This window comes from Hemicordylus capensis, chromosome 3 (genome assembly GCF_027244095.1).
Source record: "Hemicordylus capensis ecotype Gifberg chromosome 3, rHemCap1.1.pri, whole genome shotgun sequence".
NCBI lineage: Eukaryota > Metazoa > Chordata > Lepidosauria > Squamata > Cordylidae > Hemicordylus > Hemicordylus capensis.
In genome coordinates, this window is record NC_069659.1 from 65,377,501 (window position 1) to 65,404,494 (window position 26,994).

General features: G+C 44.3%; 1 protein-coding gene across 10 annotated transcripts in view; it reads right to left on the reverse strand.

The window, feature by feature from the left end:
• The window catches only part of POU2F1 (POU class 2 homeobox 1), a 212,784-nt gene that overhangs the window by 22,154 nt on the left and 163,636 nt on the right, over positions 1–26,994 (reverse strand). For 6 of the 10 annotated variants that reach the window (XM_053307316.1, XM_053307310.1, XM_053307313.1 and 3 more), the window contains 7 exons: positions 26,553–26,729; positions 21,348–21,489; positions 20,331–20,476; positions 13,185–13,364; positions 12,405–12,510; positions 9,337–9,685; positions 895–983 (listed from right to left, as the gene is read on the reverse strand). In XM_053307316.1, the coding sequence (XP_053163291.1) occupies positions 895–983; positions 9,337–9,685; positions 12,405–12,510; positions 13,185–13,364; positions 20,331–20,476; positions 21,348–21,489; positions 26,553–26,729 (1,189 nt within the window). The remainder of the gene's footprint in view (positions 1–894; positions 984–9,336; positions 9,686–12,404; positions 12,511–13,184; positions 13,365–20,330; positions 20,477–21,347; positions 21,490–26,552; positions 26,730–26,994) is intronic. The other 4 variants (XM_053307311.1, XM_053307314.1, XM_053307319.1 and 1 more) reach the window with 3 other exon arrangements.

Sequence of the window (26,994 nt, forward strand, 5' to 3'; positions counted from 1 at the left end):
AACTCAGAATGAATGTGACTCAACACAGGCTAGAGCCCACATTAGGGCCTACTCTATGGTGGTGATGGAGGCGAAGTAATCTGACTTTCCTGCCACCATTGCGTCAGCTCGATGTCATCCAGCGGAGCTTTTTTGATTGGTTCAGGGCCTCCTAGGTGAGGACCCCAAAGACCATCAAATGGAACCCTCGGCAGCCCACTGTGACCAATTTGCTTTACATTTTGCCATAGAATCCACACCATAGAATCCACACTGGGGAGAAACCATATAAATGCTTTGTGTGTGGAAAGAACTTCAGAAGAGTGGACAATTTAATAAACACCATAGAATCCACATTGGCAAGTGTGATGAAATGCAGAGCTCCATCTTAGCTCAAGATTGCCTGATACTTCCTGAGTGCTCTGAATGGGAGACATCCCTCCCTCTTGTTACTGAATGAGGACAATTCTTGCTTTTGCCATTCAAGGGCTATCCAGCTACAGGCCTAACCTCTTTTTCACAATAGGGAACCAGCTCAAAGCAGTCTGACCTTTAGACATAGAAATCCAGACCCATTAAGGAGGAAACTCCAGTTCGGAGGGAAAACCTCAACCCTGGATTGGCCTAAAACCAGCATTACATTAGACTGTGAGCCCTTTGGGGAGAGGGGAACATATTATTTATGTATTATTTATTTTTCTATGTAAACCACTTTGAGAATTTTGTTGAAGAGTGGTATATAAATATTTGTAGTAGTAGTAGTAGTAAAAAAAATGTTTCCTTATAAGTCCCTATTGATATCAATGGGACTTTCCCAAGTATGCATGCTTAAAGTTTACAGCCTTGGTTTCCCTGGATTGAGAAAAACAGAGCACAGATGTAAAAGGGATGGGAAGCCTGATGTAGTCTACTAACCTTGAATAGTTGCCAGTGTACTGTTACTCATCAGAGCAGGGCTGAGAGCACTGCCTAGCGTCCCTGGATTGAGACTGAGTAAGGCACCTCTGCAATTCCAAAATCAGAAAAAAACAAATTAAGAGGAAAACTTGAATACAATAATTTTTCACGTGGAGTATTTTACACAGAAAATATGGGTCATGTATATTTTTTCCTGAGGATCCTCGCAAGAGTTATATTAGATCTAATATTCAATAACTGTATTATCACCACACAGTGGGTGGGTTGAAACGTTACAGAGAACCATGGCTTATTTCATCTAAGTATGGTGAACTTGTATGTCTGAACCTGCACCAGCTAATAGATTGTGCTTTATTTCAAGCGGTCAAGCCATGGACTAACCCAAGGCTTGAAGTTGGTTTGTTTGTATTGTATGATGTCAGAACTAACAACTGTGGTCTAATAACACTTGCAAGGCTCTCATATGAGAGTGAGGCAAGCTTAGATCATGGGACTTAAAGAGAAAGGAGCAGTGGTCACTCACTGTGAAGGCTTCTTCCTCCTGCTGATGTTGAGGACATCTCACGTGGGTTATCCTCCCCAGCATGCTCCAGAGAGGCAGGACATATTTAAATTAGACAGAGAGCCTTTAAGAGGCCTGGAAGGATAGCCCCTCCCAGTTTAGCAGTCAAGCCAAGCTTCTAGAAAGGAAAAAAGACCATAAAAGATAACATTTGTAATGGGAAAAACGCAGTTAAACAAGGTACAGACCAGTAGCTACGGACACCCTGGGTGGGTTGAGATGTCCTCAACACCAGCAGCAAGAAGAAGCCTTCACGGCGAGTGATCAATGCTCCTTTCTCAGCTGCTGGGTGAGGACATCTCACGTGGGACATGCCACAGCTAACAATACCCTGGGAGGGAGGGTGACCCTGGCTACTAGGGAGGAAGAATGTGTTGGAGTACACACCTGCCGAAGGCAGTCTGAGATGAGTGCATTAGGTCTAACTTGTAATGCCTCGTAAAGGTGGATGGAGGTGACCATGTTGCCACTCTGCAGATATCTTCCAAGGGAGCGTTCGTGGAGAAGGCTGCCAAGGTGGCTGCTGAGCAAGGGGAATAAGCCGTAAGCTTCAGTGGAGTAGGAAGGTGCTGGACTTCGTAAGCCAGGGAAATACAGGCCTTGATCCATCTGGACAAAGTAGAGGATGAGACCTGTTGCCCCATTGTGGATGGCAGGAAGGATACAAACAATGCGTCCATGGAGCGGAATGAGGAGGTCCGAGACAGGTAGGTTTTCAGGCAGCAGTGAAAGTCCAGCTTGTGTCACTCTTTCTCTATCGGGTGAGAGGGGTTAGGTCAGAAGGAGGGCAGAATTAGGTTCTGAGATATGTGGAATACCGAGGCCACCTTTGGTAGCACCAAAGGGTCTGGTATCAGAGTCACCGAATCTAAGGAGAAGATGCAGAATCTGGGATTGGCAGAAAGGGACCTGAGTTCAGACACTCACCTGGCAGATGTAATAGCTATCAGGAGGGCTAGCTCCATGGACAGAATGCGGAAGGAGATAGAACGTAATGGTTCAAACGGAGGTACATGTAGTACCCCTGAGTACCTTGTGGAGATCCCAGGAAGGGAACCTGTGAACTATGGGGGAGAGGGATGACAGTGTGGCCCCTCTGAGGAAGTGCTTCAGGTGAGGGTGTGAGGTCAGGCCTTTCCCCTTGAATGGTGATAGGAGTGGTCCCAGGGCTGCTGCATGTCACTTGATGGTGTTGGCACTTAGGCCTTTGTCTAGCCCATCTTGGAGGAGCAGTAGAAGTTGAGGAAGTCCGCATGTGATCGCTGAAAGCTTGCCTTGTTTGCACCATCAAAGAAAAACTTGCCAGGTGGACTGATATATTCGGTTGGTGGAGGACCTTCTGGATGTCAAGAGTGTATCTAGGACACGTCTGTCATATCCATGGCAGCCGAGTATGTTGTGTTTAGTTGCCAGGTAGCAAGCCTGAATCAGGCTGGGTCGTGATGGAGGACTCAGCCCTGGCTGAGGAGATCGCTGCTTGTTGGGAGGAACCACAGGCCGTCTACCATCTGGTGAAGGATTTCTGTGAACCATGGGCGGTGAGGCCAGTATGGAGCTACTAGAATCACCTGCGCTCTTAGCAAGCGAATGCGGCGTAGAAGTCTGCTGAGGAATGGAACCGGCGGGAAGGCGTACAGTAGTTCCCGGGGCCATGGGGCTGACATGGCATCCACACCTTCTGCCTGTTGGCATGGAAAGCGAGAGAAGAAATGAGGCAACTGGGCATAGAGGGGAGATGTGAAGAGGTCCACCGACGGATGATCCAGGGCTCTGGTGAGGAGGTGGGAGGCCTGAGGGTTGAGTTTCCATTCCGCTGGGTGCAACTCTTGGTGACTCAGCCAGTCTGCTTGAGTGCTGAGGGACCCACTGACGTGGTGAGCTATGATGGAGGACAGGTGCATTTCCGCCCAATGCATTAATAGAGTAGATTCCTGGTGGAGGGAGCGGGTCCCTCCCTGGCGATTTACATGCGCTTTCGCGGTCATGTTGTCTGTGCATATCAAGACATAGTTGCGTTGGATCTGTTCTTTGAAGGCCAGAATTGCTAGACGAATAGCCCTCAGTTTCAGCCAGTTCATGCTGTGGCACCTTTCCTGTGGAGTCCAGGTGCCCTGTGCTATGTGCGGAAGACAATGTGCCCCCCAGCCATAGAGGCTGGCATCTGTCTTAACAATTATCCTGGGGAGATCCAGGAAAGGTCTGCCCTGACTCAGATGGGATGGCTCTATCCGTAGGGATTTCTTGACTGAAGGAGGTAGAGTAACCTTTGTGGAACGTTTCTGTGCGATCTCCAATTGGTGTGGTAGTAGGAACCATTGCAGAGGACGGAGATGGAAGCATGCCCAGGGGATGGCTTCCAAAGTCAATACGATGAGACCCAGTAGCTGGGCTAGGGTCATGACCGATATCCTCCTGAGAGACAGTATGGATCGGGTTAAGAGTCTGTCTTGTAAGATGTCTATGACCACCCCTAAATGTTGCAGCTGTCTAGAGGGGATCAGGTGACTCTTGGCGGTGTTTATTAGGAAGCCGTGAGAAGACAGTGTGGCAAGGGCAGTGTTGCAGGAGGATTGTATGAGGAGATTGTGCAGATAAGCAAAGAGTCTGACCTTTTGAAGTCTGAAGTGGGCCACCAGGAGGGCCATCACTTTGGTAAAGATCCTTGGGGCTGATGAAAAGCTAAATGGCAACGCTGTGTACTGGTAATGGCATCCCTGATAGGAGAAGTGGAGAAGGCAGCGAGAGTGCAGGTGAACTGGTATATGGAGATACGCCTCCGTGAGGTCGATTGATGCTAGAAGGTCTCCATGGTGTAGGGTTTCCACTATGGAGCGGAGCGTTTCCATATGGAATTTTCTGCATCTGACCCACTTGTTGAGGTACTTGAGATCTAAGACAGCTCTGAAGGAACCGTCTTTTTTGAGCACAGTGAACAAGTTAGAGTAGATGCCTTGTCGGAGTTGAAGAGGAGGAACCAGTTCTACAGCTGAAATGGAAAGAAGGTGGTTGATTGCTTGTTGCGATGCCATGTGCTTCAGGTGGGATTTGGAGCGGGGTGTGGGTAGGAATCTGTCCCTGAGACTGGAGATTAGCTCTATCTTGCAACCATGGAGGATCGTGTCTAGGACCCATTTGTTAGAAATGGAGGCATCCTGAGTGGAAGAAGCTAGACAGGCGGCCTTCCATGCCCAGCGAGTCAGGAGGACTGTTGAGGTTTGGATCGTTGTCCAAATTGTTGCTTTGGAGCGGTAGCCCTGGGGTTAAAGTGAGGCCTGTTCCAGTTGGTGCACTGTTGTCTGGTATCCCTGTCTCTAGGACAAAAGGAGGGCTGAATGGGCTGGTTGAATCTTCTATTAGGTCATTTGTCCTCCTTACGAGTAGACAAAGGGAGAGCTTTTTTTCTTATCCTTCGTTTCTACTAAGATATCTTGCAAGGCTTCGTCCGCGAAAAGTTTGTTAGCTGTAAACGCAACTGAGGACAGTTGGAGCGGGATGTTGTGTTGACCTGCCAATGTTTAAGCCATAAGGTGCATCTGGCCATGACATTGTTTGCCGTGGTGCGTGCCCCGAAACGTACTGAGTCCAGTGTTACATCCGCTATTAATGCTTGGGCTTTTTGAATTTTTAATAGAATTTGTCTCTGTCTGGGTAGATCAGGTGACGGCCGTCCAGAGTAGTGATGCCCTAGAAAGGATAAAAGCTGCTATGGAGGCCTGTATGGACAATGAAATGCATTCACTGTTTTTCTTGAGTTGGATTTCAAGCTTCTTTTCAGTGGGGTGAAAACTTGAGCACGGATTCACCATCTCGGGGCAGTATGGCACCAGACGTGAGAGCGACCACATGAGCCAGGAGATGTCTGAAATAAAGTTGCTGCTGCAGGGACAAAGGCATAGTGTTTGTTAGCCAGGGTAGTAGTCTTTTTCTGTACGGAAGGGGTTTGCCATTCCTGTCTTAGTACTTCTGCAAAAGTTTCTGGTAGTGGAAACAACAGATCCGGTGATGACGTGGTGGGTAGGACGAAGGATTCCCTGGAAGGAGCAGTATTACCCTGTGAGCCCTCAATAGCCAGGCTTAGGGTCTGTAAGGCTTTCAAAAACAAGTTAGAAAAATCTTCGGATGGGAAAAGCCTGCGGGAATGGGGGGAGGGCTCTACAGGTGAAACTCGAAAAATTAGAATATCGTGCAAAAGTTCATTAATTTCAGTAATGCAAATTAAAAGCTGAAACTGATATATGAGATAGACGCATTACGTGCAAGGCGAGATAAGTCAAGCCTTAATTTGTTATAATTGTGATGATCATGGCATACAGCTCATGAGAACCTCAAATCCACAATCCCAGAAAATTAGAATATTACATGAAACCAATAAAACAAGGATTGTAAATAGAACAATATCGGACCTCTGAAAAGTATAAGCATGCATATGTATTCAGTACTTGGTTTGGGCCCCTTTTGCAGCAATTACTGCCTCAATGCGGTGTGGCATGGATGCTATCAGCCTGTGGCACTGCTGAGGTGTTATGGAAGACCAGGATGCTTCAATAGCGGCCTTCAGCTCTTCTGCATTGTTTGGTCTCATGTCTCTCATCCTTCTCTTGGCAATGCCCCATAGATTCTCTATGGGGTTCAGGTCAGGCGAGTTTGCTGGCCAATCAAGCACAGTAATCCCATGGTCAATGAACCAGGTTTTGGTACTTTTGGCAGTGTGGGCAGGTGCCAAGTCCTGCTGGAAAATGAAGTCAGCATCCCCATACAGCTCGTCTGCGGAAGGAAGCATGAAGTGCTCCAAAATCTCCTGATAGACGGCTGCGTTGACCCTGGACTTAATGAAGCACAGTGGACCAACACCAGCAGATGACATGGCTCCCCATATCAACACAGACTGTGGAAACTTCACACTGGACTTCAAGCATCTTGCATTGTGTGCCTCTCCATTCTTCCTCCAGACTCTGGGTCCTTGGTTTCCAAATGAGATGCAAAAGTTGCTCTCATCAGAAAAGAGGACTTTGGACCACTGAGCAACAGACCAGTTCTTTTTTTCTTGAGCCCAGGTAAGACGCTTCTGACGTTGTTTGTTGTTCAGGAGCTTGACAAGAGGAATACGACATTTGAAGCCCATGTCCAGGATCCGTCTGTGTGTGGTGGCTCTTGATGCACTAACTCCAGCCTCAGTCCACTCCTTGTGAAAGTCCCCAACACTTTTGAATGGCCTTTTCCTGACAATCCTCTCCAGGCTGCGGTCATCCCTGCTGCTTGTGCACCTTTTTCTTCCACACTTTTCCCTTCCACATAACTTTCTATTAATGTGCTTTGATACAGCACTTTGGGAACATCCAACTTCTTTTGCAATTACCTTTTGAGGCTTTCCCTCCTTATGGAGGGTGTCAATGATGGTTTTCTGCACAACTGTCAAGTCAGCAGTCTTTTCCATGATTGTGATTCCTAATGAACCAGACTGAGAGACCATTTAAAGGCTCAGGAACCCTTTGCAGGTGTTATGGACTGATTAGCTGATTGGAGTGGGACACCTGGAGCCTAGACTGTTGAACCTTTTCACAATATTCTAATTTTCTGGGATTGTGGATTTGGGGTTCTCATGAGCTGTACGCCATGATCATCACAATTATAACAAATTAAGGCTTGACTTATCTGCTTTGCATGTAATGCGTCTATCTCATATATCAGTTTCAGCTTTTAATTTGCATTACTGAAATTAATGAACTTTTGCACGATATTCTAATTTTTCGAGTTTCACCTGTACCTGTTGGCCGTCCAACCATTCTCTCTCTTCTCTGGACTGAAGTTCTGGGTCTGGTTCCATGGGGTTCTGCCCTGACCCCATGGGACAGTCTGGGATAGCTGATGGCCCCTGCGGTTGCAGGGGTTCCGTAGGCCTGCCTGGGTGAGGGTCAGAGGAGCATAGTCAGATATCCATGATGAATGCTCAGAAGAGGATTGCCTGTGCTTCCGATTTGACCCCTTATATTTCTTTCCCTTGGCCTTACGGGAGTGTTTGTGCGTATGGCTCCTTTTTCTCCATTTAGAGGAGAGTTTGGAGGACGCCACAGAGGAGTCCGAATCCTGTGAGGAAGAGGACGTGGACTGACCCCTGCGCTTGCTGTGCTTTTTATGCGGGCGATGCTTCTCAAGCATCTGGATCAATAAGGAGGAAAACAAAATAACCAAATGCCAGGGCTCAGGTACTTCCCCAGTGGGAGGTAGGGGTGGGATGGTGGGGCCCATGAGAGGCTGGGGATGCACTGGTCCACTGGGGTCTGCTGGTCCAAAGGGTCGCAAACTCACTGGCTCCAGCTGAAGAGGGCTGGCAGGCACCATTGGGACCTCTGCCTGTGCGTTCTGCGGTTGGATGGGCGCTTGGTGGAGTGGATTGCATTCGGAGCTCCTCTGCCCACACCCTCCTCAATGGGTTGGGGGGAAAGCGTTTCTCCCTGGTCCAAAGATTCTGAAGACCCCACAGGGTTCTCCGGCAAAAAGGAGCCCGTGGCTATCTCACCCAACCCTTCTGGGGTTGGTTTCGTTTTTGATGGGGTAAGCGTGGTGGTGACTTTACCCAGGGAACTGGGGTTTTTGGTCAAGAGCAGCAAAGGCCATGAAGTATCGGGAGCGCTGAGGACGGCCTCCTCCAAGACCATGAGGTCTGGGCTGATGGGCCAGTTAAGGGGAGAGGTCGAGTGGTCATGCTTCTGAGCGTGTTGGATTGCTGTGAGGTGGCCCCCCTGGTATCCTGGCAATGGGTTGTGGCCTTCGCTTCCCCCCATCATGCCTGAGGAAGCAGTGGTCCATGGCGGGGCGTTTTGGGCAGCACGCACCATCATATGGTGGTGATGGGGCTTACCGGGCTGAAAAGAGTCTGCCAATTTCTTCCCTTTGGGAATGAGCATATGGAGTATGCCCAGTCTCTTAGGCTCCAACGGCAGGGGAGGAGGAAGTGGGGGGGAGCAGAGGAGGTTTAAAAAAAAAGAGGTGCAGAAAGTCAAGGTATGGCAGAGAAATTGTTAGTAAAGAAAAGGAAAAAGAGTAGAGGTAGAGTGGAGAAGCAAGGCAGTATCGTCTGCTCTGTTTGCTCTGCAGGAAAAACTAAACTGGGAGGGGCAATCCTCCCGGGCCTCCTTAAAGGCTCTTTGACTAATTTAAATATGTCCTGCCTCTCTGGAGCATGCTGGGGAGGATAACCCACATAAGATGTCCTCACCCAGCAGCTGAGAAGGGGTGGGGCCCAAACTAACCACAATATGGCAAAACAAGCAAGATGATCAGAGATTTGGTGATAATCTGCAACACTAACCCAGGTTTGTTAAATAAACTTTAATTAAAATAAACCGTGGTTCTGCATATGTCTGAACCCACCCAGTGGATGAATGCCGTAGTCATGATCCTGGTCCAACAAATTGGTTTGCTGGACCTATCCCACACTCCCTTTTCTCCTCCCCTTATGCACCCAAATGAAATAATCTTGGTTTGTTAAACCACAATTCCACACTGCAACTACATCAGGGAAGTGTGGTTTAAGTACTTCTTCTTAACCAGGTCATATGGAGGTCTGCATTTGGCCAGTGTATTTTACTTTCAGATCCAGGAGACTATGAACCTTTTACAAAGTAGAAAAGTCCATTTGCACATTCAAACATTTGAAACCATGAATAGTAAAAGGTAAGTGCTTACATTCTCTTTGTAGTTTAACTATTGCATAAAGAAAAAATAGAGAATAGAAAAATCTATTTTCAAGCAGCATCTGTGTTTAGTTTAAAGAAGTTCCAGCCTAGTACTAAAATATTTGAAGAGCTGAAAGCTATAACACTACTTCTGACACTATTTTGATTCCTTCACAAAACTGAAAAGTGGAAGATACTGACCCAGCTGCAAACTGTGAGGATGCCATCAAGCCTGGATTTAGCCCCGCGGCAGCTGCCATGGCAGCAAGACTAGCATTTGCAGGCAACTGTGCAGCTCCTTGTAGTGCAGCTGCTGCTGCAGTTTGCAGACCAGAAGCAGTTACCATCACTTGGCTGGTCCCAAGCGCTGAGGAGATGGGGGTGGAGGTTGTCTGTGTTGTGCTGGTCTCACTGGCACCGGATGCCTCAGAAGTGGAAGCAGAGGCAGAAGGAGAGGGACTCAAAGAGGGCGATGTCACTGCGGAGGAGGAAGCTGGAGGTGCTGTAGAAATCACAGTCGCTGTGTTGTTGGGGATGGTTTCTGTGGTGCCTGAAACAATGAATTCCATTAGAAACGACATTTGGCATGCTTGGAAGAGACCTGTGTCCATATTAAATGCAGAAAAGAAGAGGACGGGACATCATTCTGTGGAATGAACAGGCAAAGTAAAGTTATCAAAAAAAGAGGAGTTGACTAGTAGGACCACTTAAGAAATAATAAAGCACCCAACAGAACTCTTCATCTAGATTGATGGTAAGCAAAAAAAGATGGGCAGGCAGTGGGAAGAGGAATTTTTGAATTTTTATCACCAGATGGGACAATGTTTGTGGGGTAAAATGCCTTCCAAAACTAGGTAATACACCCAAGTTCGCTTCAACTGACTTTCAAGCCTTCTACAACTCTAAATTCCTACTTGATAATATAAAACCTATCTTGATTCTTTGCTTTTTCCTCATTTTTACCTGTGGGTTTTAAGTAAATGCTGATGATTGGACTCAGTAAACTTCCAGCTTTTATATTTTCAAAATACGGAGGTACAGTCTTTTTTTGCATTTTTTAAAATCCAAGCAGCCTTGTGTCTGTGCAAGGTGCGAAACAGTCTCACATCTTTCAGAGGCTGATCCAAGTCTTCATAAAGCCTCCAACTGCCATCCTTATATTTACAAACAAAAGATGATTGAGGAACCTCCAAAAAGTTGCCCTTCTCTTCTCCCCTGTCCTTGTGTTTACCTTCTGAAGAAGAATTCTGTAGGATCTGAAAGTTCATGGTCTGATGTTTTGTTATTTTCTGGTTGGTCCTAATAAAAGCATTACCTACTTTGGATTGCTAATTTTTCTTTTCAATGTTCTTTTCAAAATAAGAAAACAGGAATCTTCCTACTAGACTAAGGCCAAACTATAGGCTACATTAGACACATGTTTGGCACAGATATTTGCTACTTCTCCCTTTTCTGTTAAACAGCAACTGTTTAACAGAGGGCAGGGAGGCTGATCTCCCACCACAGTCACAATCTGGTTTGGGACCTGGAAGAGACAAAGGGTTAAGGCCCCCCACCACATCCCCCCACCCCGTGCTCCACATCTGGATCAGCTCCCACAGCCCCATGGCTTCTGTTTACAAAAGTTTTTAAAAGTAAGCATGTAAGCAACAAGCATGTATTTAGTATATTGTGTAGCAAAGCCTATGCTGGCTTTCCCAGAGGGAGATGGCTAAAGTGAAGGGCCACAATATTTGAGCCAAACATAAATCTCCATCAGTTCATGCTATGTCAATTCACTAGTCAAAATTACGTACCTTTAAGAGAAATTTTTCCAAATGCATTTGGTTCAATTATATTAAAGTAGCAAATAATATGAGTGCACAAACTTTTAATCATGTTCCCAGCACATAGCCCAATGTGCTAACTCTCTATAATATAGGAGAAGAACCTCACACTACCGCTCGGCAGTCAAGATTTCAAAAGCAACATACTCCAATGAGAAATCCAAACTATTATTTCACACAGGGTCTGTCCATCCAGATATCAGGGTGGGATTAGAGAGTTGGTAGCACTCTCTCACCTGGTATGAAGGTGGGTGGCTAATTGTAGTTAATCTAATTAATCACATGGCTAGAACATATTTCTCTTAAACTGTACTTAATTTTCTAGTAGATCAAAGGCCTTGGTGCAGCCATAGGTAGACGTCCACATGGGAATTGTGCAAATAGCCACAGCAGATTTTTTGCATATCTTATATAGGAGAGAGATGTTCTTGACATTTGGGCCACACTTGTGCACTCCTCAGTACTCAATGCTGATTAAAGCACAAGATGAATCAGTGCCAGGTTAATAATTTGTACAGAAGTTGCACTGTGCTCCACAACAAGTGATCATTGTGCCATTTTACAAGTGAGGAACTAAGGCTCAGGGGCTTATCCCAGTGAGTTTATGATTTAACTCCATGTGCACAGCTTTGGCCCTCCAGCCATTTTTGGACTACAACTCCCATCATCCTGAATCACTGGTCAATAGTCAGGGATGATGGGAATTGTAGCTGGCTGAAGTTGTCCAACCCTGCTCTATGTCTGAGTCTACTTGGAGGCATTGAAATTTTTGTGTTGAAGCCTCTGCCACTTTTCCAAGCTCTCTCAGCAAAGACTACCTTTAGATATATCCAATTTCAATGCCCACAGAATTACAGTGGCATCACTTTTCAACTAAATGGATCAAGAACTTCCTTATGCAAACAAGGCATGGTGTCTGTGACAGAAGTCTTGAGAACAATATATTGAGCCTCCTACCTTCATACAACATGATGAAAAAGTAAATTATTGTACTTGTCTTGGATAGGTGGTCATTTTGCAATCCACTCAAGGATGTGGTTGGAAAAAACTGAACCAGAGCTCTGCTGCAACTGTCTTAGTCAAATCAATACACTACTGCTGTAGAACATTAACAACAATTTTTGTAGTTGCACACACCATTAGCTGTATATGAACATATCCATTCAAAAAACAGAACATTCCCTTTATTTGTTAGTCATTCAAAACCTTTGCACAATCTGCATTGATTCTGGGAAGTATTTAAAGATAAACAGTTTTCAATAGGAAAGCCAGTTGTATCTAAATATAATGAAGAGAATCCAAAAAGCACAATTTACCTCCAACTTGAGTGTGCATCAGAACTAATACTGGTGTCCTTTGCCAGTTTCTTTTCTCTGAATTAATGGTAGTGACTCACTGAGTTAATATGCTGCTATAGGTTTTCTTTTTGTAATAGTCTCTTACCTGTGACTGACAAACTAGTTACAGCAGCACTGGTTAGAGGGATCACAGGATTGACAGTTAGGGTAGTAGCTGCACTGCTTGTCACAAGGCTTGGTGTGGTTGCCACCTAGAGGTCAAAACGGGAAAAACAGCTGAACATGCTAAAAAGGAAAAACTTCAAGGCTTGGTGTCATATTTTTTGCAGTTTACCAACAGATATAGAAGGTGACAGATCAAAACTGTTCAGCTAGTGAAAATTAGTTACAATTTAGGTCGATGTTACTGCCACTTGTTGTACACAAGGAACCACAAATTTCATCTCCCAAATATTGCAGCTTACATAAAACAAATTCCCTTAAAAGAACTAACACATTTATTTTAGCATAACCTTCCATGGACAAATAGCCCACTACGTCAGATGCTCCTGATGAAATTGGCTCTGCTACACTAAAGCTTATGTTAAAATAAATGTGTCAACCTTTAAAATGCACAAGACCATTGTCGTTTTTGCTGCTAGAGACTAACACAACTACTCCCTGCTCCCAGAAAATGTTACCCTTAAAAGACTAAAGAGAAATAATATGATTAGTAGGGCATGAATTTCTGCTTGATCAAGCTGAATGTTTCAGGTGGGTATTTATATAACAACAGGCAATCATAACCACTGAAGGTAAATTAAGAAGACCACATCTACAGAAAAAAATGAAGTAACTCTCATTTTCAAGAGGACTGAAGTGGATATATTCTCTCCCAGTCTGACATCTCAGTTGTAGTTGGGTTTTTTAAAAAAATTATTCTTACCAATGAAGTTGGACAAGGAAAAATTGCTTTGATGGGTGAGCTGCTGGTTCCACCACTACTGGGTGGGTTGATTCTTTTTTCCTTCTGGCGCCGGTTACAGAACCAAACGCGGATCACCTCTTTCTCCATGTTCAGCTGGTCAGCTATCATGGTGATCTCTTCCGAGGTAGGCTTTTGGTTCTGAAAGAGAGAGAAAAAATCAAGCTTTTTTTTTTTTTTGGCGCTACACTATACAATTCAGATGTAGGGCAGCTCCATATATGACAAGGAAGCAATAACTGTTAAGCAAGGGACTCCACACAAATGCTCCACATACATGGAACTCCCATCTCAATGCAGAGGAGCTACACCAGCTCCTCTTTCTTGTGTTACATGGGAATTGTAAATAGAGTACTCTTAAGTCAAGTACTCTTGACTCATGCTTCTGCTATTGCCACGTTTAGTGAAACTCACATGAGCACTTTGGACAGGAATGGAATCTAGATTCATTACTAATTTGTAGAACATTGTTTTAATAATCTTATAGGGTTTTAATAACTGTGTAGGGTTTTCTTATCCACCACCCCCGATAACGGAGCAAAGAGGCACCTTTTAAAAAGTGGTAATTCTCTTTCTTTGGGACACGGTTACCTGAGAGAATGACTTGCCTCATTGGTCCCAACTTGGACCTTGGTCCTACTCCGAGTGCCCCTGTCCAACAAGGTGAGGTGAGAGGCTATTAGGGAGAGGGCTTTTTTAGTGCCCGTACCCTGTTTAAGGAACAGCCTCCCCAGTGAGGTTTGATTGGCATCATCACTTTTGTTCTTTTGGACACCAGGTAAAAACTTCCTGTTCACTCAGGCTTTTTATACTTGATTTTTAAAACTGAGTTTTTAAATGGTTTTGTAGTGTGTGTGTGTGTGTGTGTGTGTGTGTGTGTGTGTGTGTGTTACGATTTGATGTGTCTTATTGGATGTTTTAATGTGTTGTGAGCTGCCCAGAGAAATACAGGTTGCTTACCTATAACTTGAGATCTGGAAGTGATCCGTTGTAGTCATAAGGAATGGGTTCGGCGCCTGCACAGGGACCTTGTGGGCTGACTGATTAGCTCCTTGTGACGCCCCCTCCCACCTGCACGTGCCATGCCAAGTCGTTAAAAGAGGTGGTTGGGGCGTCCATTTTCCAGTTTCTCGCAGACCGCACAAGGTGACGATCCACAAGTTGAACTGCAATGTTGCTTTCTTCCAATTAGTACTGCAGCGGGGATGGTCGGGAGGGGCTTATGACTACAACGGATCACTTCCAGATCTTAAGTTACAGGTAAGCAACCTGTATATCTGGATCGTGATCCGTTGTGGTCATAAGGAATGGGTGATTAGCCAGCTTTCCTCTAGGAGGTGGGTGCAGTAAACCCTAGCTCATGCTAACACCCTTTTCAGCACATTTCTCCCAAAATCTGCTTCCTTTGCCATCCTCAAATCTGAAGCATAGTGTTTGATTAATGGCAGTTGTGAAGACCACGTGGCCGCCATGCAGATATCCGATATCCTAATGCCAGACAAGTGGGCTGCTGATGTCACGTACGCCCTAGTCAAGTGCGCATGCACAGTCTTTGGTGGGGCAACACCCTGTCACTTATATGCTAGGCAGATAGTTTCCATTAACCAATGTGCCAGGCGTTGCTTAGAAATTGGGCAGCCTTTGCATTTTCCTTTGAACCCTATCTGAAACTCTGTGTCCTTTGTAAATAAAATAAGAGGGTTCTCCTCACATCCACGGAATGGAGCGCTATTTCTAAGGGTGTCTCTGCATTTTGAAAGAAGGTGGGTAACACGACTTCTTGGTTAATATGGAAGTCCGTCACAATCTTTGTGCGAAAACGCGGGTCTAATCTCATGACCACTTTGTGAGGATAGAACTGGTTTATGGTTTATCTACCCGGAGAGCTGTTAGTTCACCCACCCGCTTTGCAGACATGATTGCCACCAAAAAAGCGGACTTTAACGTAATCAGTCTGAGGGGCACAGTCGCCAAGGGCTCAAATGGCCCCTCTGTCAATGCTGATAAAACCAAGAACAAATTCCATTGCTCCATTGGCCGTCATACAGGTGGATATAAATTATTTAACCCCTTCATGAAGCACTTGCAATCTGGATGGGAGAACACAGTCATCCCATTCCAACCCTTGTGCTTTGCCGAAATGGCCGCCAAATGTATCTTGATGGACACGTTAGCTAAGCCCTTTAGCTTCAAGGAAGTAAGGTATAGCAATACGTCCTGAGAAGTGGCCTGTAAAGGCCTGACACCCCTACTTTTCATACTGGCTCTAAAGCGTTTCCACTTGCTTGCGTAATTCCTCTGTGTGGACTGTCTCCTACTGTTGAGTAGGATGTCCTTCATTGAGCGATCCTCCAGGCTGTCATCTTTAATGCATGAACTTCTGGGTGCAAGATCTTTCCTTGTTCTCTTTGCAACAGATCTGGCAACTGTAGTGACAACTGTAGATGCGGTGACATCTACAACTGTAGATGTGACATCTACAACTGTAGACAACGTGACAACTGTAGATGCGGTGCAAACCAGGGTTGGCATGGCCACCACAGTGTCAGTAGTATGCAGTTCGCTCTGTCTCGAATAATCTGCCCTAATGCCCATCCTATCATTGGCAGCAGTGGGAAGAGATAAAGAAGGCCCACACTCCATGTGTGTTGGAACGCATCCCCCAGGGACCCCTGTCCAATGCCTGCACGCGAGCAATAGCTTGCACACTTTTTGTTGGCATATGTTGCAAATAAGTCCGTCGTGGGAACCCCCCAGGTGTTGAAAATCTTTCCGAGGTATGTAATCTTTATCTCCCACTCGTGCCTCTGGTTACAATCCATAATTCTGCTAAGGCTGTCGGCCAAGTGATTGTCTACGCCTCTTATGTGGAGTGCAGTCGGGTAGATGACATGGCGAATGCACCAATTCCATATTCTTTGAGCAATGAGGCATAATGATATGGAGACCGCCCCCACTTGGCGATTGATGTAGGCAATTGCCGTCGTGTTGTCCAATGTTATTTGGACCACCGACCCTTGCAATTGTGGCTGGAATACCTTCAAAGCAAGGAACACCACAATCAGTTCTAAGTAGTTGATATGTTGCCTGACCTGGAAACACAACCACGTCCCTTGGATGCAATGGCCGTCACAATGCGCACCCCATCCTGTCAATGACGCATCCATCGCTATCCAGCGGCTCAGGGCCAGTGGTTCAAATGCTACACCTTTGTGTCAGATTGTTGGTCATCTACCAATGCAACTCCTTCAAAATCACTTGCAGAATTTCTAAGCACATGTTTTGGCTGTCCACATTGGGACGGAAGTTGCGTAGATACCAGTGCTGCAACGTGTGCATGCGCAACCGTGTGTACAGAACTGTTGTGGCACAGGAGGCCATCAGGCCCAACAGTTTCTGAATCTGCACTGCTGGTTGCCGCAGGTTTTGTACAAACCTCTGAATGAGTGAAAGTATTTGCTGAATGCGGTCCTGAGGTAAATATGCTCTCTTCTTCTCGAAATCCAACACTGCACCTATGAAACTTATTTGTTTCTTGGGGACGAGGTTCAATTTTTTCCAACTGATATTGATCCCCAGATCTTCAAGTAGGTGGATCATGAATGGAATCTGTTTGAATAGCAATTCCTTGTTGTGGCTCACCAGGAGCCAGTCGTCTAAGTACGGATAGACCATCATCCCTTGTGTCCTCAGGTGGGCCACCACCACTGCCACCACCTTGATGAATACCCGTGGTGCTGTAGACAGACCAAAGGGTAGAACCTGATATTGGTATATTCAATTCCCTACCGTGAACCGGAGATATTTGCGGTGATTTTCCTGGATGCCTACATGAAAGTAAGCATCCTTCAGATCTAAGGTCGCTGCCCAGGGTCCATTATTTCCCTGATTCCGCCATCTTTCTTTGGAACCTGGAAATACAGGGAGTAATAACTCGACAGCCTGTCCAGCCACTGCACCTGAGCAATCGCTCCCTTCTCTAACAGCACCTTCACTTCCTCCTGCATTATTTTTGTGGCTGTGGTGAATGTCAAACTGGAGAACGGCGGCTTGGTCTTGAACTCCAGCGCATAGCCTGTCTGAACTATCCTTAGGACCCAGTGATCTGATGTTATATTGTGCCATGCTTGGGCATGGCTTGCCAGTTTGATGGTATTTCTGGTAACTGCAGAACTGATGGTAATGGTCCTGGAATGACCGGCTTTCATGGGTGGTAAGGAGCCAGTGTTGTGGCTGAAGGATATTGTCAGCATGTGCAGTGGACGGACAGTCCCATGAAAAGTTCTGTTTCGGGTTGTCCTTATTCGGACGGGTAGCATTGTTTTTTAATTCTTGGCGGAAGCCTTTAGACCGCTGGTTAGGTCTATATTGTCTCTTGAAATCTCTCCTGTCCTGGTATTTGAAGGGCCTTTGGCGAGTGAAAGAGTGGCCCTTTGATTAATTGCCCGATGGGCCTGAAGATGTCATAAAGGGATGTGCCGTGAATTTTGACTTTTTCAACGATTCCATAGTAGAATCCGTATCATCGTGAAAAAGGCCTTTTCCCTCAAAGGCCAGGCTCTCTACCTTCTCCCTCATGTCTTGCTGCAATGACGTGGAACGAAGCCAGGCATGGTGGCGCATGCTCACTGCTGTCACCATTGTGTGCGACTCTGTTTCTGCCAGATGCTTAAAGGCGCTCAACTGTTGTCTAGTCACTGCTGCTAGTTTTTGATAGATCTCATTAAATCTCAACTGGAATTCTTCAGGAGTCATGGACGTTGAGTCTTGTAACAAGGAGTCCCATAATAAGTGACTATAACGCGCCATGCATGCAGCATAATTTGCTATCTGAATTGCTAGGCTAGCTGTGGTATAGATCTATCATTCTACCCATCACATCAATTTTACGGCCTTCTTTATCCCCAGGTGTTGTATGACGATGTCCTCCCTGAGATGTTGATGCGCAGTCCACGACCAGCGAATTAGGCGCCTGATGACGCAAAAGGTATGTATTCTCTTCTTCGCATATTCTATATAAGTTCTCTAAACACCTTGAAGTGGGAGTAGAGACGTCCAAGGCCTCCCACGCTGTTTTGGCCGCCTTACTAATTGCTGGTATCATAGTAAGGGCCACCAGGTGGGATGTTTTAGATCTGCCCATCATGTTGTATATTGGGTCTACAACATCAGTGTCTGGAGATTTTAAATCTATTCCCAGGGCCTCATCAATATCCCGTATAAGGGCATGATATGCCTTTAACTCCTCTGTGGGAGAGGTAGACAGTCTTGGTGGCACATCCGATGGTGGATCAGACTTCCTGCTGATGTTATCAGAATCTGAACTTGCCAAAGCATCCTCCTCCAAGTTACAGTCACCTGGTGAAGAGGGTGGTTCTGAGGGCGGAGGGGTTGATTTCTGCTTTCTTCTGCCCCCTGGTTTCTCATGTGGCTGAACATGTAGTTTTTGGGGTCGTACTGCCAACAGTGGCTGAACATGTAGTTGTGGTTGTTGGGGTGAGTTGCGGTAGTCGGGGTGGTGCCGCCAATGGTTGATCAGCAGGTTGCTCCGACACCAATACTGGTTGAGGCACATAATGCATGTGGGACTGATGCTGATTTTGTTGCTGCACCTGCTCAGGTGCCTGTCTGGCTCTCCACCGTAAAAACTCTGCATAAGCATCTGGTAATATATGATGGAACCCGCAGGCATGTTCTGGCTGCTTCGATGGTAAGTATATAGCTTGTTGATCCATATGTGAAATGGACATCGAAGACTGAGCTGCCGTAACTTGTAGTAGATTAGACGTCGAAGGATGTGTCGATGTCGTGGGTTGCAATGATGCTGAGGGCTGAGTTGATGTTGTGTACGGCTTCGATGTTGAAGGTTGCATCGGCATGGATGGTTCCATCAACGTCGAAGAATGCAGCAAGGGTAATTGTCCATCCGAAAAATGCTGGGCACGCAAAGGTGAACAAGAAGGCGTTTTAGGTGGGCATTCAGGCTCCTCTTCCTCCATTTCGACATAGAGTCCTGCACTCAGGAAGCCTTGGAAGGTGGATGCTGATGGCTGAGCCCATCAGATCCCTCAGGTCAGTATAATGCTCCCCGTCCTGCGCCCGTATTTCCAGTGTTCTTGGGGTTACAGGAGACTGGCTCGGGGTTCGTGCTGGAGACAGCAAATGAAGCACTCTCTCCGTCAATACTGGAGTCCTCAACATCGATGGGGTGGGTTGGTCCTGTTCCGCCGATGTTGATATCGACACCCGAAGCTGTGCCACTATCGATGTGGGCGGGGTCCTTGACATCGAGGATGCACCATGAGCCACAGACTCCTTAGAACTCTGGAGAGCAAAAAAGGCCTTCAAATGTCTGCACCGCCACCAGGAAAGGGATGCGATGCCTCCGAACCCCCGGGTGCCACTTCTTCTTGGCGCTCACGGTCCTTATGTTTGCGTTCTTTTCTGGAAACATCCTTTGGTCTCTTGTAACTGTTTTCACCAGATTTTGTTGTGCCAGTCAACGCGGTTTTAGACTGCCAAAGTGCAGTTCCGCAGACATCCTGCTGTGCCCTTGATGCCGTAGAGTTCAATTCCGTAGTCACCTTCGATGTTGCGCTCGATGTTGACTTCGATGTCGGTGAAGTATCGGGGTGTGGCTTTGGTGGGAAAAGTGCCTCGTCATATAACGCAGCCCAAAGCTACAGTGCCCTATTCTGCCTAGTTTGCTTGGAGAAGGAGCAACAAACTTTACAGGTTGTAGAAATATCAGTCAAGTCTAGTCTGTTAATCCAAGCCTAAGTCCGTTGTTCAATTCCATTATCCAAATTCAATTTTGTCAGTCAAGAAATTAAGGTCCGAGGAGCTACAGCTATGAGGTTTGAACGCTAAGGCGGTCAAAGAGAAACTGGAAACTGGACGCCCCAACCTCCTCTTTTAACGACTTGGTACGGCACGTGCAGGTGGGAGGGGGCGTCACGATGAGCTAATCAATCAGCCTGCGAGGGCCCTGTGCAGGCGCAGAACCCATTCCTTATGACCACAACGGATCACAATCCATGTCAATTTGTTACAGGGTGGCTAACGAATAAAGTTGATTATTAAAACCGTCTCAACAAATTTACTGACCTCCAGGAAACTCTTCTCTAAGGCCACACGTATGTTGGTCTCTATGCTGGTGCGTTTCTTTCTCCTACGGTTCAAGCCCTCAATCCCCAGCCCTGGGGAATTCAGGGCACTTGGGCTGGAGAGAGCTGAATCAGATGAGAGGTTTTCTGAAAGCAAACAATGCAAGCATAACTAACATAATATTATAGTATAAATAGCAGTCTGATTTAAAAAGTTATCATTCACCACATCTGTCTAAATTACAGCATAGAATTCCAAACCTATATGGGCTCTATCTAGAAAAGGCATTTCTAGATATTAACAGTACTTGCTTCTCAAACCCAATGCTATACATTTCCCACTTCAGTCCAAACTCAGTTTCCACTAAGAGCAGTGGGAAGCAAAACCTGATCAAACCTTGCTAGATGTGGTCACATTTAGGGCAAACCACTAACTAGCCAGCCAATGCATTTTGCTCAGGTCCTTTTCAGCATTGTACACATCTATATATGAATATAAGATGTCAGGGTCAAATAGAGCTTATGATGACAAAGTGGGAGTACATTTTAATGAGCATCTGTCTTGAAAGAGAACTGACCAACATCCTGATTAAATGGTGCACTTGCACAATGAACAAGATGGCGTAGCTGTAGAAATTCACAGGGATGTTCAAAATTGCGTTCTTGCGCAGAGGTTCCCAATAAAATATATGAGGCATGCCACAGATTGAGCACCTTGTTTGTGTTAGTGCAACACTAGTCTGGAACACAAACTCTAGGCTTAGCACAATCTGATTATCACTGTGACAAGTGCAAGGACGTTGCACTAGTGAAAATATGAAACACAAGCAGAGTGTTAGGATGTCAGCCACTATATATGTATAACTGTTTTCATACTACAGCCAGCATCATGCAAGAGCACTTTTGATCGTAAAACTGAAAAATTGTAAAGCAAATTTGAAACTGAACCTTCTGAAATTTCACCAGGCATATACAGAGATATTTTGAAAAATAATGTGAAGAAAAACTATTTATTCACCTGCATCATTGAGCCACTTTTCCAGAAGTGGTTTTAACTTGCACATGTTCTTAAAGCTGAGGTTCAAGGCTTCAAAGCGAGATATAGTAGTTTGACTAAAGTCATTTCCATATAGTTTACCCATAGCGAGCCCAACATCACCCTGCACAGATGGAAAGAAAACTGTTTACTAACATCTACTTCAATCTAATAACTTCACTACATGTGCAATTCATCTCATTACAAATCCAATGACAGATACAAGGAAACACACCAAGATTTCTTCTGCCTTAGTGATTCTATTGTTACCTTGCAGCAGAATTACATTGTCTTTAGGAAAAATATATTTTCAAAATGCATTTTTAAGGGTCTAAGGCAAACAGAGCAGGCCAAAAGGGAAGAAAAATGTTCATAAATTAGGTTTAGGAACAAATCCAGCACTAAAAAATGAAAGGATAAACATTGCCTTGAAAGGTTAAGTGATTGATTGCTTCCACAAATAAGGAGGTACAAAAAGTCTTAGGACTGAATACATACACTCATTTAATTCTACTACAATTCATGGCAGATCAAGGTAAGACCTTCTGGAAAAACACACGGAAAAAAACCCTAGTATAACATATTTTTTCCTGTCACATAGGACAACCACACTTTTGCATACACAACAGATTCTAATAACTATAGTATTCAAACTACAAACAACCTGCTTTAGACACTAATTTTAAACTGTAAAGCCCTCTTTTGACAAAAAAATTACTACTTGAAAATTGAAATGTAATAGGCAATTAGTCTTCTATATAAACTAGAACCTAGTAATTATTTCTGAAAGACAAAACAATATATCTATAAGAATCTAAAAGTAACCCCCTGTGCCACTGGCAAAGAATTCTCTCTCTCTCACACACACACACACAATCTCATTATGAGAATTTAATTTTTATTACTTAGGTTTTCTAATTACTACCCTCTTACATAATTAAGCAATAGCTATCATTAAAAACTAATTATGTATATAGCTACACAATAGAATGGTTAAGTAAATACCATGCTGTTTGGAATCATATTGGTGAAATGCTCTACTATACATCAGAAGTATAAAAAGATGCCTATTCTTCTCTCTCATATTCATATAATTATTGGTTTATCCACTTTTATGGATTGTCAGCTTATACTCCTGAGGCAGTTAGACAGTTTAGTAAAAAATCAATACAAAATATTAGTTTATATGTTTAATACAACTAGAATTTTGTTAGCCAAAGCAATGGAAACAGCATCAGGTACCATCTATAATTGTGTGGCTACCAAGTCTTGAACAAAACTTATGAACAAAATAACACCACATAAATGCCTCTAGGAGGGTAGGCCACATTTCATGCACATGTTCATTCACAATTGGCCTCCTTTTCTAACTTACTAGATCATACCCAAGTAAAATGTATAAGAAATGTTGTCACTATTGTAGCTTATACTCTTATCTTTGACAATATAACAGTTGTACGTACAGTTGATAGTCTTATGTACAAAACATAATGGAAAATAATTTTATTTATTTATTTATTTATTTATTTATTTATTTAAAGTGTTACAGATGCTTGTGCTGATATAAATTATTTTGTACATATGCATTTTAATAAAAATTGATACAACATATATATTTTAAAAGTAAATGCATCCATGTTAAAAAAAAGTTAGAACGGGTCATCTATAAATACTGGCATGAATAAGCTGCCTCCTGCTGAAAGTTGCTCAAAAGGATTTCTTGTGGAAAAGTTATCGGGACACTATTCTGACATGACTTTTTCATATCAATGCACCTTAAATGGCACGGCAGGGAAATGCTTCACTAACAAGCAGAAAGTTTCCAGTTCGAATCCCAGCTGGTACTATATCGGTCAGCAGCGATACAGGACAATGCTGAAAGGCATCATCTCAGATACAAGGTAATCTGAGTATCATATCCGGGAGACGAGGGCACGGGGGCGGCAGGGAGGTACTCTGCCGCCCCGATCAGCTTTGCAAGACATGGATGCTGGCCGAGGGAAAGCGGCAGGAAGGGTAAGTACACCCTCCCCCCCCTTAAAGAGAGACCTCCACCGCCTTCGAACCAGTGGAACTTGCAGTTCTTTGGACCGGTTTGGAGGCCCATAATGGGACTCTGAATCGGCTCCTTGCACATCCCTACTTGACAGCACACTTTACCTTTACAAGGTATCTTTAGAAAATTATCACAGCAGGCCCAATGTTTTATGTCAGAACTTTTGTGTGGGGGTTTTATGTGTGTTTTTAAAAAATAATTTATCCTAAAAGGAAAATCAATCTGGAAGAAAAACAGGGTCACCTCAAAAGGTAGTGATTTCTATTAGTGCTGACCCAAAACATGTCCCCCTTCTCACAATAAAAATGGGTGGGTCAGCAGCTTCATGGGAGGTCCATGAAACGATTGTGAGCTTTTCAGGGTGGGGATCATTCTTTCCCTCTTACTAAAAATACTGTGCTCTGTGAGTGCAACATCAGTCACTTTTAGCACTGCTATTCTTCCCAGCAGCTGGCTTCTGCTGACTATCCTTGAGGGGATATCTTGGTAGAAGTGAAAGAGCTGACTCCTACCGCAGCAGTGTACATCTGCAATGTTGGTACTGCAAGTACAGCAACCCTGAAGGCAGCAGTGCAGAAAGGGCTCCGATGTGAAGGCCTTAGGTTCATAAGACGTGGATGCATGAAACTAGGGAACCCAGACCTCAATGTTTCTCCTCCTGACCTTTGTTCCTGGACCACTTAGGATCAGAGGAAAATCTGAATCTGAGGAAGACATAATGGCACTCAGATAGGAGGGAAGTGGGCAGTGACCATGCTGAAATAACTGGTGTAGCCAAAATCTGAGTTTGTTCCAACAATTTGATCTGGAGACAAGCAAACTTGTTTCAAAAAGGCTGTTTTGTGAATTTCTGGCAACGGGAGAAACAGTTAACTGTGTTCTTCACCAAGGGAAAAAAGGCAAGGAGTTGTTGTGCCAGTCTGCAGCCAGTAGCCTGCTATCATACAGAAAATTCTTTAAAGGTGGCCACTGCACTATAGGTGCATGACCCAACTACAGAGAATCCCAAAAAGAAAAATAGAAGAAAATGAGATAGGAAAAACAAACAACAAAAAAGGAAAAAGGAAAAGCAAGGCAGTAGGTCTTGGCTCACTAGAGAGTAGAAACTCCAAAGTTCTCAAAGAGGTTGCTGTGGAGACTGAAAGTTAGTTAGTTATAAGTTTATTCGGTCATTGACCAGCAAACATTTACAATAAAGCAGTACGTATTTTACAAATAATATAACAAAACTTGGCCATAACAGAAATAATATCAGTGTCCTCATTAATTAAAAGATAATTTAAATAAAATTCATCAGACCGGCCAGGCAAATTGTCTAACATAGGAGATAAAAGTCTTAAACGGGGTTCCCTATAAAAATCACAATAAAGAATAACGTGCGAGGTGGATTCTATAACCCCTTTGCCACATGGGCAAAGACGTAAAAATAGCGGAACTCCCTTGAACCTGCCATCCAATACTGCTGTAGGAAGAACATTTAAACGTGCTAAAGTGAGGGCTCGTCTAAATTTAGGGACAAGCACCACATCAAAATATTTAGCTGGTTTAAGATTAATAGCTTGACTCCCTAAGTATAAGCCCTGCTTGAGCCATGCACCTTCTTGTTGAACTTCTATATCCAGGACACGTTGCTTAACTAACTTCCTGGCTTGCTCAATTCCTACAGTATGCAAATCCTCTATGGAGAGGCCAAAAGAGGAAAATTTGCTCAACACAGCTCGTTTCCAGCTTGAATTAAAACCATCATTCATAGCCAAAGAGGCTAAACCCGCCTGTCCAAAACTCAATTTTAACCAAAATCGAAAGATACAGCACCAGTATAAGGATTCCACCCTAATAAGACCAACTTCCCTTCTGATGACAGCATTCGGAGCACAACATGGAACCTGCAAAATGGATCTAATAAACTTAGTCTGGATAGCCTCCAGTAAGGCAAAATTACTTGCCGGTCCCAGTTGGGCTCCATATAAGAGCAAAGGCAGTACTTTGGCTGTATAAAGTCTCACTGTCGCAGGTATAAAAGGAGCACCATGTGTAAAATGATAAGATTTGATCTTATTTACAACCATTTGAGCAGATTGTCTGATGGAGTTAAAATGGGCATTTCTAGAGCCAACAGAGTGAAACGTAATTCCTAGATATTTAAAGGAATTAACCTGCTCAATCTTGTTTCCTTGTATAGACCAATTATAACGCCTAGCTCGCTTGGCAAACACTAAGACTTTAGTCTTACTATAATTTATTTCAATAGACTCTTGGTTACAAAATGATGAGAAGAGTCTTAGGGCGCACTTAAGGCCTACAGGTGTCTGCGACATAATAGCCATGTCATCTGCATATAATAATATGGAGACGTGCCTATTGGCTAACTTTGGTGGATGAATAGAGAGGGTGGACAAACAAGAAACCACAGAATTAACATAGATGTTGAACAGAATAGGAGCAAGTATACAGCCCTGACGTACTCCTCTAAAAGTTGGAATTTCCGATGTTAACTGTCCAGATGGGCCATAACGAACTTTCAAACAAGTATGCTTATGCAGACTAACAATAAGTTCGAGTAATCTTTTATCTATTCCAAGGGCTTCCAGTTTAGACCACAGTCTCTCTCTAGAAACTGAATCAAATGCAGCTTTAAGATCAATGAATGCTACATAAAGTGCTGAACCTGGGAACCTAGAATACTTCTCTGGAGACTGAAAGAGAATTGAGTGGGAGGGAGGGATCTTGCCACAACTACAATGTACATTAGACCCAAATTTCCCAGAGGAAGAGCAGGTTGTTAGTTCTAGAAAGTTCTGAACTTTGCACTGTGCAGGTGCAGAACTCATAAATGTACATGAGTTAACTCTGGGTGCCTGACAGACTAATCCACTGTAATCCAAAAAACTCATAGGAGTCAGATGGAGAGGGTCTAAATTAGGACTAATTAAAATATATTACACATGGAAGCTTACACATTTAACATCAATATCATATATTTGTTATTAATAAACTATATAGGTAATCATTTCTAATTAGAAAAGGTGATATTATCCCTCCAGCTCAACCCCCCCCCACGCATCCCCTCCTCCAAACTGAACACTGGTTATTTAACTCCTTCTAGAGAGATCTAAAGCTTTCTATCTTACCTGAGTGAATCCAAGTTTGATCCGTCTTTGTTTGAAAGTCTTGGCAAATTGCTCAAGCTCCTCAAGATCACTGGGCTCCTCCAAGCTGGGGGTATCAATTCGCTTTGGTGTTGACTGGCTCTGTGGAAGTGGCTGAATAGGGGTAGCTGCTATTGTGCGCGTTGGGGTTGCTGGCTGCTAAGAAACATGAAAAAACAAGAGAAGAGTAAAAGAACAACATGGTTTTACAAAGCCAAAAATGATGAAACTACAAACTCTCCTAGGCACACAGGATCCCTACATGACACAAGGAACATTCTGCTTAAAGAACAATTACAGCTAAGCAATTGTGTAGGATTGTTAGGACATATTGTCAAGCCTAAATAATGCATTTTATTTACATTCATTTCTAAAATAAGCATCTAACGTAATCTCAAAAGGATTTTTACTCAACTAGGACAAC